This window comes from Cannabis sativa, chromosome 6 (assembly GCF_029168945.1).
Source record: "Cannabis sativa cultivar Pink pepper isolate KNU-18-1 chromosome 6, ASM2916894v1, whole genome shotgun sequence".
Lineage (NCBI taxonomy): Eukaryota > Viridiplantae > Streptophyta > Magnoliopsida > Rosales > Cannabaceae > Cannabis > Cannabis sativa.
The window spans coordinates 14,874,755-14,889,103 of record NC_083606.1 but is presented as its reverse complement, the minus strand read 5'-3'; the positions used below and the strand labels follow the sequence as shown (position 1 = coordinate 14,889,103).

General features: G+C 38.1%; 1 protein-coding gene and 1 non-coding gene across 2 annotated transcripts; both read right to left on the bottom strand.

The window, feature by feature from the left end:
• Positions 1 to 384: 384 nt before the first annotated feature.
• LOC133039172 (uncharacterized) lies at positions 385 to 2,428 on the bottom strand. The gene is made up of 3 exons (XM_061118005.1): positions 2,296 to 2,428; positions 1,586 to 2,247; positions 385 to 411 (listed from the first exon to the last, which is right to left on the bottom strand). Exons 1-3 carry the CDS (start codon positions 2,426 to 2,428, stop codon positions 385 to 387), a joined length of 822 nt encoding a protein of 273 aa, XP_060973988.1.
• Positions 2,429 to 12,643: 10,215 nt separating this feature from the next.
• LOC115703306 (small nucleolar RNA R71) lies at positions 12,644 to 12,750 on the bottom strand. Its single transcript, XR_004009082.2, has one exon. It is a non-coding gene; the product is annotated as a small nucleolar RNA R71 (small nucleolar RNA).
• Positions 12,751 to 14,349: the final 1,599 nt, after the last annotated feature.

The following is a 14,349-nucleotide window of genomic DNA, read 5'->3' as shown; positions in this document are numbered from 1 at the left end:
AGACGCACCTGATTATCGTCCAATTGGATGTTAGTGGGTCTACAAGAAGAAAAGAGGTGCTGGAGGCGAAGTTGAAACTTTTAAAGCTAGACTGGTCGCTAAGGGTTATACCTAAAGAGAAAGTGTGGACTATGAGGAAACTTTTAGTCCGGCCGCCATGCTCAAATCCATCCGAATTCTTCTCTCCATAGATGCCGCTTTTGATTATGAAATTTGGTAAATGGATGTCAAGACAGCTTTCCTTAACGGAATTCTTGAAGAAACCATCTATATGGAGCAAATAATTCAACCCTAACTCTATGGGAAATTAGTATAAAAGGAAGGCTATGGTCTCATTATCCAACTAATGCCTCCAAAGCTAAAAACTTAGTTTTTTCTCTAGGTCTATGAGACCTCTTCCTTCTTCTTCCTCTATTTTGAAAACACCATAGTTATTCTTCACAAACCAAAATTCAGTCATTAGTGATTGAGTGCATGCCCACACATAACAAGTGAGTCCTCAATCATAGTATGTAAGACTGTGAAGAATCCAAACAACAAGAAGGAGAATCGGGCTCAGATACACTGCTATAGAAAGGATAGAAGAGTTAGACATCTGAGTGGAAGGAGTCATTTAATTCCGCTGCAACCACTGTAAGGTTTCTCATACCTTTTATATGTTTATTTTCATCGTTTTAGAAATTCATATTAGGATGCTAAAAACATACTTGTTAGTAAATCTAGATCCTTGTAAAATATATTCCAACGCTATTACATTTCGAGCTTGCATAAGAACACAGCCGAGACCTTGTCTCGAGGCATCACAATAAACATCAAACTTTTCCTTATCTGAAGGAAGAGTTAGCACTGGAGCGGTAATTAAGCACTTCTTTAACTCCAGAAAACTTTTCTCACACCGATCAATCCAAACAAACTTCAAGTTCTTTCGGGTCAACTCCGTTAGGGGTACAATAATCTTTGAAAAACCCTTAATGAACCGACGATAATACCCAGCTAAACCCAGGAAGCTTCTAACTTCATTAGCCGATTTTGGTGTTGGCCAATCCCGAACAGCTTCAATCTTGGTCGGATCCACCATGATCCCATCTTTATCTACTATGTGCCCCAAGAAAGAGACACGAGATAACCAGAATTCAAATTTCTTGAATTTAGGATAAAGCTTGTGGTCTCGTAACCGTTGCAAAACTGATATGAGATGCAACTCATGTCCCTCTTCTGATTCAGAATACATCAAGATGTCATCGATAAACACGATCACACATCTATCCAGGTAATCCTTGAATACCCGATTCACAAGATCCATGAATGCCGCCGGGGCATTGGTGAGTCCAAAAGACATCACAAGAAATTCATAATGTCCATATCGAGCACGGAACGCAGTTTTCGGGATATCTTCCTCTCGAATTCTCAACTGATGATAGCATGAGCAAAGATTGATCTTAGAAAAGACCGTCTTCCCCTTCAGTTTATCAAAGAGATCATCGATTCGAGGTAAAGGATACTTGTTTTTAATGGTAAGCTTGTTCAACTCCCGATAATCAATACACATTCGTAAAGACCCATCTTTCTTCTTCACAAATAATACCGAACCACCCCATGGTAAGTAGCTCGGTCTAATGAATCCCAAATTCAATAACTCTTGCAGTTGTATCTTTAATTCTTTCAATTCCGATGGAGCCATTCGATACAGTGCTTTTGATACTAGGTCCGCTCCCGGAACACACTCAATAACAAATTCAATCTCCCGGGTAGGTGGCAATCCCGGTAAATCTTCTGGAAAAATGTCGAGGAACTCGCACACCAATCTTGTATTTTCAGGTCCAGATGTCACAGGTTGGCTGGTATCCACTACAATGACTATGAATCCCAAACAACCTCTGCTCATTAGGTCCTTAGCTTTTAAAAGTGTTATTCGTGGTATGCGCACCCCCTGAACTTTACCCACAAACACAGCTGGGTTAGCACTAATGGGCTCAAACACCACCATCTTCCGCTTGCAGTTAATCGTTGCCCCATACTTAGACAGAAAATCCATTCCCAAGATTATATCAAAATCAGACAGTTGCAATTCTATTAGATTGGCGGTTAATTCACAACTGTGAATCCAGAAGGACAAGGACCGAATCCACCTAGTGGATACTATAAGGTCTCCCGAAGGTAGCAGGGTACCAAACCCCGAAGCATAAATATCACATGGTTTATGGAAACTTTCAATTACTCTACTCGACACATAAGAGTGAGTAGCTCCTGAGTCAAACAATACAGTATAAGAACAGTCATTTATAGACAACTGACCTGTCACCACTGACGGACTAGCATCAGTGTCAGCCTGAGTCATGGTAAAAACTCGTCCCGGGATCTGAGTAGTATTCTTCTTAGGTTCTTCTTTCTTGGCCTGAGGACAATCTTTGATAAAGTGGCCCACCATGCCACACTGGAAACATGCCTTGGCCCGACATTCACCCTGATGGTGTTTCTTGCATTTAGGACACTCAGGATAAGATCAGAATGAAGATTTGCGGCCCTGATGTCCACCTCTGTTTCCCCAAAACTTTCTATTACCCCCTAATGTTTCGAAAGCTTCATCCTTCCATTTGTGATCAGGGTAGCCACTGTCGGTTCCGTTACTGATATTACCACTACCAGGACGATTCGATGCCGTGACGACATCCTTTGCAGTCTGCTCTTTTGTTACATGTTGCTGTTGGGTTTTGTGCCCTAAATAAAACCCTTTACAATCTGATTAGTTATCAATATAAGAAATTTGAAGTGATTTATGTTTGCATGAATTTTACATGCTAATGGTTTAATATGTTTATTACATTTACACAAAAAATCAGTTAAGTCCAGATCATATGTTTATTCACAATTACAGTATCGTCAACACAGTGGAATGTGATTGTGATCATATGAATCAAAAGACTAAGTCCCTGTTTCTTCAGTGTTTTGGATTTACACTTATGTGATAATCAACGATGATGTGTACTTACACTTGGAGTAAGTGTTATGTTCTTTCCAGGACATTGGTAAAGTATACTGGTTTCGAATGTATGGAGTATACATTGGACTGGACCGATATTGCAACTTAGTTAAGATATTATAAACTTACCATCATATCTTTCCAAGTTAATATCAGTAGTTGATCTTAAGATTAATAGAATCTAAATCCTGATATGCTTGGGGTCAACTCAGGAGTACTATTCATGTTCTTTGATTTATTAGTTAAGCCTACTTTTGGGTCAGGGTGATACGTATATTTTGGGAACATGATAGTATGATTGAGTGGGAGTGCTGAACATAAATATGGAATCTATAGCTTCTACTAGTGTATAGAAGTCAAGTGATGATTCCCTTCGAGCTTAGCTAAATAGAAGTAAATGGATGAGCTCTTGTTTAAGTGACTAATTCTTAGATCACTAAACATCATTTACAGATAGCTAAGTGTTTTAAGGGGCAAAATACGTTGAGGGGTGAGAACGGTAAAATTATCCCATCTCGATGTAAATCATCTATATAGAGGATCTTTGATCACAATAAGATTATAACAATGGTTAAATGAGATAGCATATTTATATCTTGGAACATATAATATGATCTATATAAGTCTGAGAGTGCAATTCTAAGTTCTAAGGGTGGATTCAACGAAGAATTAATAAGTAAGAATTTACCTAGTAAATTCGGTTCACTTATTGGAAGCTCAGCATATAGATCCATAGTCCCCATTCTAGTTGAGACTATACTGCTTGTAAGACTCAATAATTGATTTGTGATTAATCAATTATAATTCTAAAGTTAGACTATGTCTGATTTGTGAATTTTCACTAAGTAGGGGCGAAATTGTAAAGAAAAGAGATTCTAGGTTTATTTATTTATTAATAGACTTTATATGTCTAATTAATAATTAAATTAAATGACAATATTATTTAATAATCTATTTTAGTTATTAAATAATTAGTTTTGGCATTTAAATGGTTAGAATTAGAAAATGGCGTTATTGAGAAAATAGAAATAAAATTTGTGACAACTGCAAAAACCAAGTGAGGCCCATTACAAACCATGGCCGACCACTTAAGCAGGTTTTTCAAATTGATATTTTCATTATTTTAATGCCAAATAGTTCCTAACCTAAACCTTGTAGTTGCCTATAAATAGAAAGTGATGGCTCAGTCAAATTAATGCTTTTTGTCAGAAAATCAAATTTTCAGAAAAACTGAGCCTTCCCTCTCTCTTCTATAGCCGAACCTACCCTCTCTCTTTTCCTCTTCTAAATTTTGAAACCCTGAGTGATAGAGTAGTGCCCACACACAGCAAGTGGTACCTCAATCATAGATTGGAAGACTGTGAAGGATCACACACAAAGAGAAGGACATTCGGGCTCAGATCTTGATAATACTCTGCGACAGAAAGGATACAAGGGTTAGAGATCTGAGTGGAAGGAGACATTAATTCCGCTGCAACCAATGTAAGGTTTTCTTAACTTTATATGTGTTTATTTATCGTTTTAGAAAGTTCATATTTAGGGTGTTAAACAATATACTTGTGAGTAGATCTAAGATCCTGGTAAAATAAATTCCAACAACTGGCCTCAGAGCCATGGTAATTGATTTTCTTGCAAGAAATTTGGACTTTAAAACGATTGCTTGTTATTTGGATGGTTTCATATTGTGTTGTGTGATTTGATGATTGATTGATGTTTGTGAATTTTCGTGAAAAATAATTGAAATTCTGTTTATGAAATTATTTTTATTGGATAGTATGGAAAAAAATTAAGCAATTTACTTTTTTACAGAACTCAATTTCGATTTAATTTGAATTAGTTATGATTTTTTGAAGTTTCGGAAAAAATCAGGGTCGTGCAACAGGGCCACGCGCGCGGACGAGGGTGACACCCTCGGACATCACGCGTTCAGACAGTGCTTGACCGAGCTTCCTGTCTGAATCTCGCCCCTCCGCGTGCGGAAATCCTGCAGCCCTCCTCCTGCGCCGAGTTTTCTCGGCCATGCACTCCCATACGCGCGCGCGGGCAGTATGCTGCATACTGCCTGTACTGCTCGCATTTTTTTCGTTTTTCTTTGATTTTTCATGCTATTTCATGGATTTAACTTTCGATTTTTTGTGTAGTTTTGTATTTAGACATTTACTATTCCTATTTCAATTCTAAATATTATAATTAAATTAATTATTTTTTTTAAATTAATTCATGATATTAGTGTAATTTGAATTTGAAAATAGTAAATATCTATCTTTTTTGCTTAATTATCTATCTTATTTTTAAATTTGATTATATCTTATCTTATTTTTAAATTTAAGGTCAGATTTTAAATTTTAAATTAAATATTTTTTTGATAATTTGACCTTATTTAAATTTAAAATAAGATAACAAGAATCATGTAATTTTAAATAGAAGTAAGATATTTTGCTAACTTTTAAATTTTGTTATTTTATTTATTTTAATTAAATCATAAAATCTGGAAAAGGTATCTATTTTTTTTTTTATTTTTATTGAATATTTAATTTATAAAATAACATTAAATTTTAAAAAGTAGTTAGCAAATTTTGAAATGATGTTTAGGTTAGTTGAAACCTATTTTTTCAAAATTGTAGGTTTAATTTTAAATATTATTATTAATTTCGAAAATATATATATTATTATTTTTTTTAAATTCGAAAATTAAATATTATTTTTTTATTATTTAATTATTTTTCGAAATTTAATTATTTAAAATTAAATAAATCCTACATCCAACTATCCAGCTAACCTTGTTGCAGGAGTATGTGTTTTAGCTTGTTTGTAAGTTTTATAAAACCTATTATTGCTTGATTGCAAATAGCCATAGTTAACTTGTTGACAGATCCAATGATCTGATTTTAACTCATGGTTCGATTGGTCAAGTAAATAATTTGTAACAGGTAAATTTTACAATCTTCTTTCATCTGTATATGACCTAGCAACATGATAGGATCCATCCAAATGTGTGCCTGTGTGAGCCTATATGTTTATTTTATTATATAGATGCATATAGGTTGTTGCTAAATAAAATGTCACACCATGATAGATTTTATTTAGGTCCATTTAGTTTTTGGACCTATTCAATTAATAACAGTTATTCATTTTAAGGTTAAATTCCTCTCTTTTGGGCCTTGTGTGAGAGTTGGGGGCCAATAGAAGTGGGTACGACATACTGAACCCAGCTCCCCCTCACATGAACTACCCCAATTGTGAAGGCCCATTTGCCTGATTTGAATAACTGTGCTAGGTTAATTAAATTAGTTTAACCTAATAAAATTGATTAGCAACATAATTAACTTTTAAAATATATGAAATTTATTTTCATTTTTAATATTTTAAAGTTAATTTTAAGAAAAGCACTTTTAGTTTTAGATATTATTTCTGGACAAACTATTTGTATTTTTCTTGTATTTAATTAAATAAAGAATTATAACTAACTAGATTCTTTGAGGAGCTTATTTAATTAAATATTCCGATTGAAGTTATAAATTAGTTATATTAACTGATTTTTCATATCTAACTTAAATTTGAATATTTTATTTAAATTTAAAATTAAGTTGAGGAATTCTAGGCATTAGTTATTAAAGATTCTTAAGATATTTTTTAAGTTTTTTTTAAACTTAAAATGGAATATTTTTCAAATTAAGTGGTGTTGCCCCTGAATTCGCCCAATATACGTGGACCAGTCGAAAAGGGACACGTGGGTCAGATAACTTGTAAATATTTGATAAGTCTTTGTATGCCATAAGGAAGCACCCTGGGCATAGGTCCCGGAGGAGGCACCCGGAGTGTAAGGTGCTCCCGGAAGCTCGCATAGCATGAAGCCTCTCCGGGATGTGTCAGGCCTCTCCTGAGCAATCAAGTCGCATTTAATGCCGCATGGGAGGAAGCGTGTTGGGACTGTAACACGCAATAAAGTCTGACGGCACAACCCCCAAACAGCAGCGCTACAGTAATGATCATTTAAGTCTAGCGACGGCTACCCTGCGAAGAGTCACGTCAATCACAAGGCAAAAAGGACATTCCTCATAAAAACCCTACAGCACCTAGGGATTTGACCATGCATCACCCATGGTATATTCATTGGAAATGCCCAACTTTATGGATATTTGCAGATACATGTGTAAGAACAATCCTAGGGATCACCCCACCAAAAACACTATAAATACCCCCTCAAAACTCATTTAATGGGGTCGAGAATCTTGGGTTGCATAAGAGCAAGAAGAGAAAATACTCACCAAGAACATTCTCTGTATTTACGAGAAAAACATTCTCTCAAGTGTGGAATCTGTATTAAATACATCCATTAATAACAAAGACTCGTGGACTAAGGCTCATTAACGCCCCAACCACGTAAAAAATCCTCATCTCACTTTCCTACAGCTCTTTAGTATAATCATATTTTAACAGTTGCCGAAAATCTCGGTCAACATTTTGGTGCTTTCATTGAGAGCTGAGGAAAGCTGCTACATAACAAACATTTGACTTCACAAGAATGGTGGAGACAAGAAGTACACGTCATCCTCGTCCTCTGGAAGATGCTCAAGATCCAAATGAGGAAGATGTGGCCTCAAGAGCGGCAGAGGAGTCCGAGGAAGAAGAAGAAATAGTCCCCGACGAGAACTACGAGGAAAACCTCGACGAGTACGCCTACAACGGAGGAAGTTACTCAGAGCTGGTGCTCCTCAGACAAAAAGCTATCGATCATGAAGCCGAGATCGAAGCTCAGAAAGCGCAAAACCAAAAAATGCAGGAAGTGATGCTAGCCATGCAGAAAGCCATGGAGGCAGCTGGTATTCACGTGCATCCCAAGGCAATGGCCGCTGGGCTCGACGGGGAGCCAGCGACGTCTTCGCCTAATTCCCAGCAGCAAAGACCTAGGGAACCTAGCCCTATAAGGCACCCTACTGAGGAAAATCAAACAAAAAACCCTACTTCTACCCCTGGGCGAAAGAAAAAGGTGCAGGATCCGCGAAGGGTCCGCTCAGATTTCCCTAAAGGGAAAGGTCCGCAGAGGGGCAAGCCCCAGAGAGGGAGTCTTGGCCTTCAGGATCGAGGGGACCGGAAAAGCGTTTCTGTGCACCAGGAACCAGGGGGTAGAGGAAGAATGTAACATCCCCGCTTCAAGCCTCCATTGGGTCCTTACACCCACGGAAATAATGGCTCTTATACACGAGTATGTCACTCTGGCTGCATCATGGACTGATGACTGACCCTACAGACCAACACGAGTGTTTTCAGCGTGCTTTGTCCTCACTCACACGCATCCTGGGAAAACTTCCTAGGAGGTCACCCATCCTTGAAATTACTCCAGGCCAAGCACGCTTAACTGTGGAGTTCTTTCGAGATGGGCTACCGAAAAACAAGATGCACCTTGTTGACATAGGTAGTACCAATCAATTCATTTAAGCTCTCTTCAACTGTGTAGTCCCATACCTACACAGTCTCAGAATCATCCCACTTGACCTTCCCCAGGCGGTGTGGGATTGCACAACTTACCCGGTGTTTCCCCTTACAGATCACGGGACTACTGACTGTCACAATCACCCCCCCTTACGGGGTCCGACGTCCTCGTCGACCACACTTCCGGCTGGGTCAAGGCTCTGATACCATTTGTAACGTCCCTGCTTCAAGCCTCCATTGGGCCCTTACACCCACGGACTAATGGCTCTTATACACGGGTATTCCTGGGAAAACTTCCCAGGAGGTCACCCATCCTTGAAATTGCTCCAAGCCAAGCACGCTTAACTGTGGAGTTTTTTCGAGATGGGCTACCGAAAAACAAGATGCACCTTGTTAGTATAGGTAGTACCAATCAATTCATTTAAGCTCTCTTCAACTGTGTAGTCCCATACCTACACAGTCTCAGAATCATCCCACTTGACCTTCCCCAGGCGGTGTGGGATTGCACAACTTACCCGGTGTTTCCCCTTACAGATCACGGGACTACTGACTGTCACAAAGAAGAGGACAGAGATGTCCTCCCATTGATCTGAGAAATCAAATCAATGGGAATCAAGGTGACCTCCGGGATCACCTTGACCAAAAAAGATACAGGCCCGTGGTCTCCTCGGGTACTGTAAACGAAGGGATTATGGCGGAACTTGCTATACTTCGAAAAGATATTGCTCGAGTCTCCCGGAGGCAGAAGGGAGACGACTCCGACTCGGACAGCGAGGATCGGGAGCCATGTGCCAAGCATATCCTGGAGGCGGAGCTCCCTAAAAACTTCAAGATGCCCGAAATGGCGGCATATACTGGGAACTCCGATCCCAGTGATCACTTGTCACGGTTCAACCGTGTCATGACAGTCATGCGGGTCAGCAATGACGCCAAATGCTTGTGCTTCCCCCTCACTCTGAGCGGATCAGCGGAGGAATGGTTCAAAAAGCTGGAACCAGGATCCGTGGGTTGTTGGAACAAACTCCAAACCAACTTCCGGAGACAGTTTGTCGCCGCCAGGAAGGTTAACTTGGAGGTTAGTGCCTTGACCAACATCAAGCAACTACCCACCGAGACCTTGAAGAATTACATCAAGAGGTTCCGAGAGGAAGCCTCGAAGACCAAGAAGGTCGATGACGGACAACGGCTTGCGCTTCTCCAAGCAGGAATCCGCACTGGGACTCCCTTCTGGAATGAGTTGCAGCAAGAAGGCGCTGCTAGCCTCCAGGACTTCCAGAAGAGGGTCCAAAAATATATTAACCTCGAAGAAGCCCAGATCGTGGCTTACGGAGGCTATTATCCCACCGGGATAGCAGGATACATGCCAGGAGTGTCGCCCTCGGGTACTGCCCCGACCGCAACTCCACAAGTAAGTGGCATACAGTTCTCTGCTACTCCCGGATACAGCCAGGGCCAAGCTTTGGCACCGGCATGTTCCCATTACGGCAACCTGATAAAGGCTCAAATTAATACATTTTAAGCCTTTAATAATGGATATAAAATTTATATAAATTAAGTATTTTTAAAGTTTTAGTGTCAAACTTGTTTTGATTGGAAATATTTAATTTATTCTAATTTTGATGTTATTTTTCAGATTTGGAGTATAAATAATAAAATTGTAAGTGGTTAAGAAGTGAGCAAGACAAATGAAAGCCCAAAAGCAATGGCCCAATTTTTATCTCTTTTCAATTCTTAATCAATACATTTTGATTATTATTGGAGCCACTTTCAAAGCCCAAACTTAAAAGTCCAATAAGCTTAATTCTTGATGGCATGTGAGCCACTTGCATGTGATTACAAAATTGAGTCATATATGCTATGCTTGGTCAAAGTGGAGAAGTTAATTGATCACACCTGAAGCTTTTCACACTACGCATGGGATCATAGATGGAAGTCCTGAGCTCGACACGTGTCCAACAACTCATTTTCAACTCCAATTGATGTGCGAGTGACTCTCTCCAGTACATGAACCACGTTCAACCGAGAATTGAGTCCACCCAGTATGACAAGTATCAACTAATCCTACCCTCAACTGAAGTGAGACATGCACGGAATCCCATGATACCAATTATCAGTTTTTTGTGCCATTTTTACCACTAAGTGGTACACGAAAACACATGTAATGGGATCATTTTAGCTCTATAAATAGACCAGTTTAGAGAGTGAAAAACAATCAGATTTTAGTAGTGTTATTATACCAAAATTTTATCTTTTTCTTTCCTTCTTCTTTATTTTACTTTATTAATTTTGGTGTAAAGACAATGCCTTTTCTAGGCTAATTTCTTTGGCAAGACTCAAGTGTAAGTTCATGCAATTTTTATTCTTTTAATATATTGATTCTCTTTGTTCTTCATTTTCACATTTGTTATATTAAATTTCTCTTCTTCTTAATTGCACTTTAAATTTAATAGTAACTTTTATATAAGTTCAGTCATGCTTTTCTTATGTAAGTTAGGCTATTAATTATTAGAGTGTTTATTATATTATATGATTTTTACTGCATTCTGCCGGTGGTATTTTGTCGATTTAAATTATATAATATGATAGTATTTTTAGAAGTAGTATTAATTTAATTAGAGAACATATTTTTCTAGTGAGCTTAATCATACACATTTTCCAACTATAATTAATGGTGTAGAATTATAGTTGAGGTTAAAGAATCAATTTTATTAGGAAAATATAATTGCATGTACAAAGCTTGTGTCTTCCATAATCATTTTCTGATCACTTCTCATTTTAATTACTTGTTTAATTTTGAAAAATCATTTCTCAATATTCTCATCACATTCAACGTTCATATTTTATTCTTGTAAAATTACTAATTGTCCTTTTGAGTGTATTTTTCCTGCTTGTGGATACGATATATAGCCCGTTTACTACCGCGACCGCAGTGTAACTAATTGGGCGACATCAATTTTTGGCGCCGTTGCCGGGGAGGATTCTGCGCTACAAGAGGTTAGTATAGTAGTTTTATTTTTTTTTTTATTTATTTTTTTTTTGTCTCTCTTTATTTGTTTACATAAAAAAAAAAACTTTTTAGTTAATATAGTATAATTTAGTTTTTTTTTTTTGGTTATATATAGATTCAAAAAAAAAAAAATCACTATATATTATTATTTTTTTTTTCTCCTCTCTACTCTTTTAGTAAAAAAAGAAGCAAGTAGTTTAATTTTTTTTTTTTTTAGTTCATTTATTAGTTGTATTTATTATTTTGCTACTATATTAGGGTGCTAGTTTTTTTTTTTTACATTATTTTATTTTGTGTACTTTTTTTTTAGGATTAGCTATTTTTTTTTTTATTATTTTTATTTATTTTAGGTTAGTTGTAGACTTTTATCCTTTAGGCTAAAAAAAAAAACAAAAAAAAGAAAAAAATTGTGCATAAAATATTTTCATAAACTTTTTAGTGTAAACCCAATTGTGTAATGGTAAAAGTGGTACAAACTGAGATCATTCTGTCTAAGAAAGATTGGCTTTAAAGGTTTGTGATAGAGTACCCTCTACACTTTCTAGCAACCCCGGGGAGTTCTAGTAAAAGTGTGGGACGAAGCGGTACCTTGGCAACCTTCCCAATCGGCCTGGGAATATCTTGTGTGAATACCCTTGCATTATTACATAGTTGTAATTTACATTATTTAACAAGTGAAAATACACACACTCAAAAAAAAAAAAAAGTGAATGTCACGAAATAGAGACAAATTAGGGAGATTTGTAAAACAACAAATTGAAATTTTAGAAAACTCTCCTAAATCGTCTTCTTCCACTCGTTCTCATTCACCACCATCACCCATACTTCCTGCACTGCCAATGATGGCTCAACAACAGGAAATCCAACCAAGAACGCTACAGGATTATCTACATCCTACGCGTACGGCCACACCTTCATGCATAATGTATCCCATGAATATGCCCAACTTCGATTTCAAACCTGGCATGATTCAACTTTTACCAACCTTTCATGGTATGGAAAATGAGAGTCCATATGTGCATATTCAGGCCTTCGAAGAGGTGGTGGCCACATTCAACAACCAAGCTGACATCATTAACTTGGTGAGATTGAAGTTCTTTCCTTTCTCACTCAAGGATAAAGCCAAAAGCTGGTTGTATTCCTTAAGGCCAAGGTCTATTGGGACATGGGATGAAATGACAAAAGTATTTTTCTCTAAATTTTTTCCACCCCATAAGACCAGCAGCCTTAAGAGGCAAATCTCTACCTTCACCCAAAAGGACCATGAAACGTTTCATCAGGTCTGGGAGAGGTTTAAAGATTTGATGGGCCAGTGCCCACATCATGGATACGAAAGTTGGCGTCTTGTCAGCTATTTCTATGACGGTCTCACAGCCGACAAAAGACAATTCGTACAAATGATGTGCAATGGCGACTTCCTACGTAAAGATCCCGAAGAAGCTTTGGAATATCTTGAAGAAATTTACGAAAAATCATACACATGGAGTGCGCCAAGTCCTACGTACAAGCCACGAACAGTGAGTCTACCAATTGAAGGAGGAGGACGATGTGAAAGCTCAACTTGAAGCTTTGAAAAAACAATTTGAGGCTTTCAAAACTCAAGAAGGTAAAGCACTCCAGATGGCTGCAAAAGTGGAAAAGCAAGAACCATGCTTCATTTGTGGAGGGACTGATCATCAACCACAAGAGTGCCCTAATCTTAGTATGTTAAGGGGAGGAGATGAGGAACAGTGTAATGCCTTAGGGGATTACAAGAAGCCTTATAATGCCTACTCCAACACATACAATCCTGGTTGGCGTAACCATCCCAATTTCAGTTGGAAGGATACAAGTCAAAATCAAGCATACCGGGAGCCAATGGAGGCACGATCAACAAAAGAATTCTCTTGAGAGTTCCATGAAAATTCTCGCGAGAATCCCAACTAGAGTTCGGGACTTATTTCACTCGGGTGATAGAGGAATTGAAGGACATAAAGATTCAAATAACAAAGTTAAATGATTCTTCGGTCATTCAAGAGCGTGGTAAGCTTCCCTCGGCCTCTAATCACTCCCAAAGGGCAACATATGGCACAAACCTCCGCTCCTTCGCAGTCTAATCTCAAAGGGGTTAATGTTACGACCCGACGTGGTCAAAGTACGGTATCACCAGTACCTAAGACCACTAGTGTACCAATGCCCGCTCCAGATGTCGATGTGCCACGTAACCTTCCAGTAAAGGTGCCCTTTCCTCAGGCTTTGAAATCCACTGGGAAGGTACTGGAAAGTCATAGTGAAATCCTTGACTTTTTGACACAAGTTAAGGTTAACTTGCCATTACTTCATGTAATCAAGCAAGTACCGGCTTATGCCAAAGTTATCAAGGATCTATGCACTATCAAAAGGAAGCACCATGTCAAGAAAACTGCATTCTTGGCAGAACAAGCTAGTGCGGTGATCGACTGCAAGACACCGCTTAAATACAAAGATCCTGGTTGTCCCACCATTTCATGTCAAATAGGGGAACAGGAATTTGGCCAAGCCCTCTTGGACTTAGGTGCAAGTGTAAATCTCATGCCTTATTCCATATACTTGCAACTAGGCCTAGGAGAACTTAAGCCCACATCTGTGGTGCTACAATTAGCCGATCGATCAGTTAAGAAACCTCGGGGAATAGTTGAAGATGTCTTGATTCAAATTGATAAATTCTATTACCCTGTGGATTTTCTCATCTTGGACACTCAATCTGAAGTCAACTTAGAGTCCAAAATTCCCATCATTCTCGGACGACCATTCCTCGCAACAGCAAATGCACTCATCAATTGTAGGAATGGTCTCATGAAAATCTCTTTTGGGAACATGACTCTAGAGGTGAATGTTTTCAACATTGGTAAACAACCACCTGATAACGATGAGTGTTTCCAATCATTTCTGATCGATACACTTATTTCAG

What these genes read in the sequence shown, in the direction of transcription:
- LOC133039172 (XM_061118005.1), bottom strand. Translation starts at nt 2,428, where the DNA reads ATGGTGGGCCACTTTATCAAAGATTGTCCTCAGGCCAAGAAAGAAGAA. An exon ending in TAGTCCGTCAGTGGTGACAG is followed by an intron (nt 2,248 to 2,295) that starts GTCAGTTGTCTA and finishes TGTTTGACTCAG; the next exon opens with GAGCTACTCACTCTTATGTG. An exon ending in ACTTACCATGGGGTGGTTCG is followed by an intron (nt 412 to 1,585) that starts GTATTATTTGTG and finishes TTTTCAAAATAG; the next exon opens with AGGAAGAAGAAGGAAGAGGT.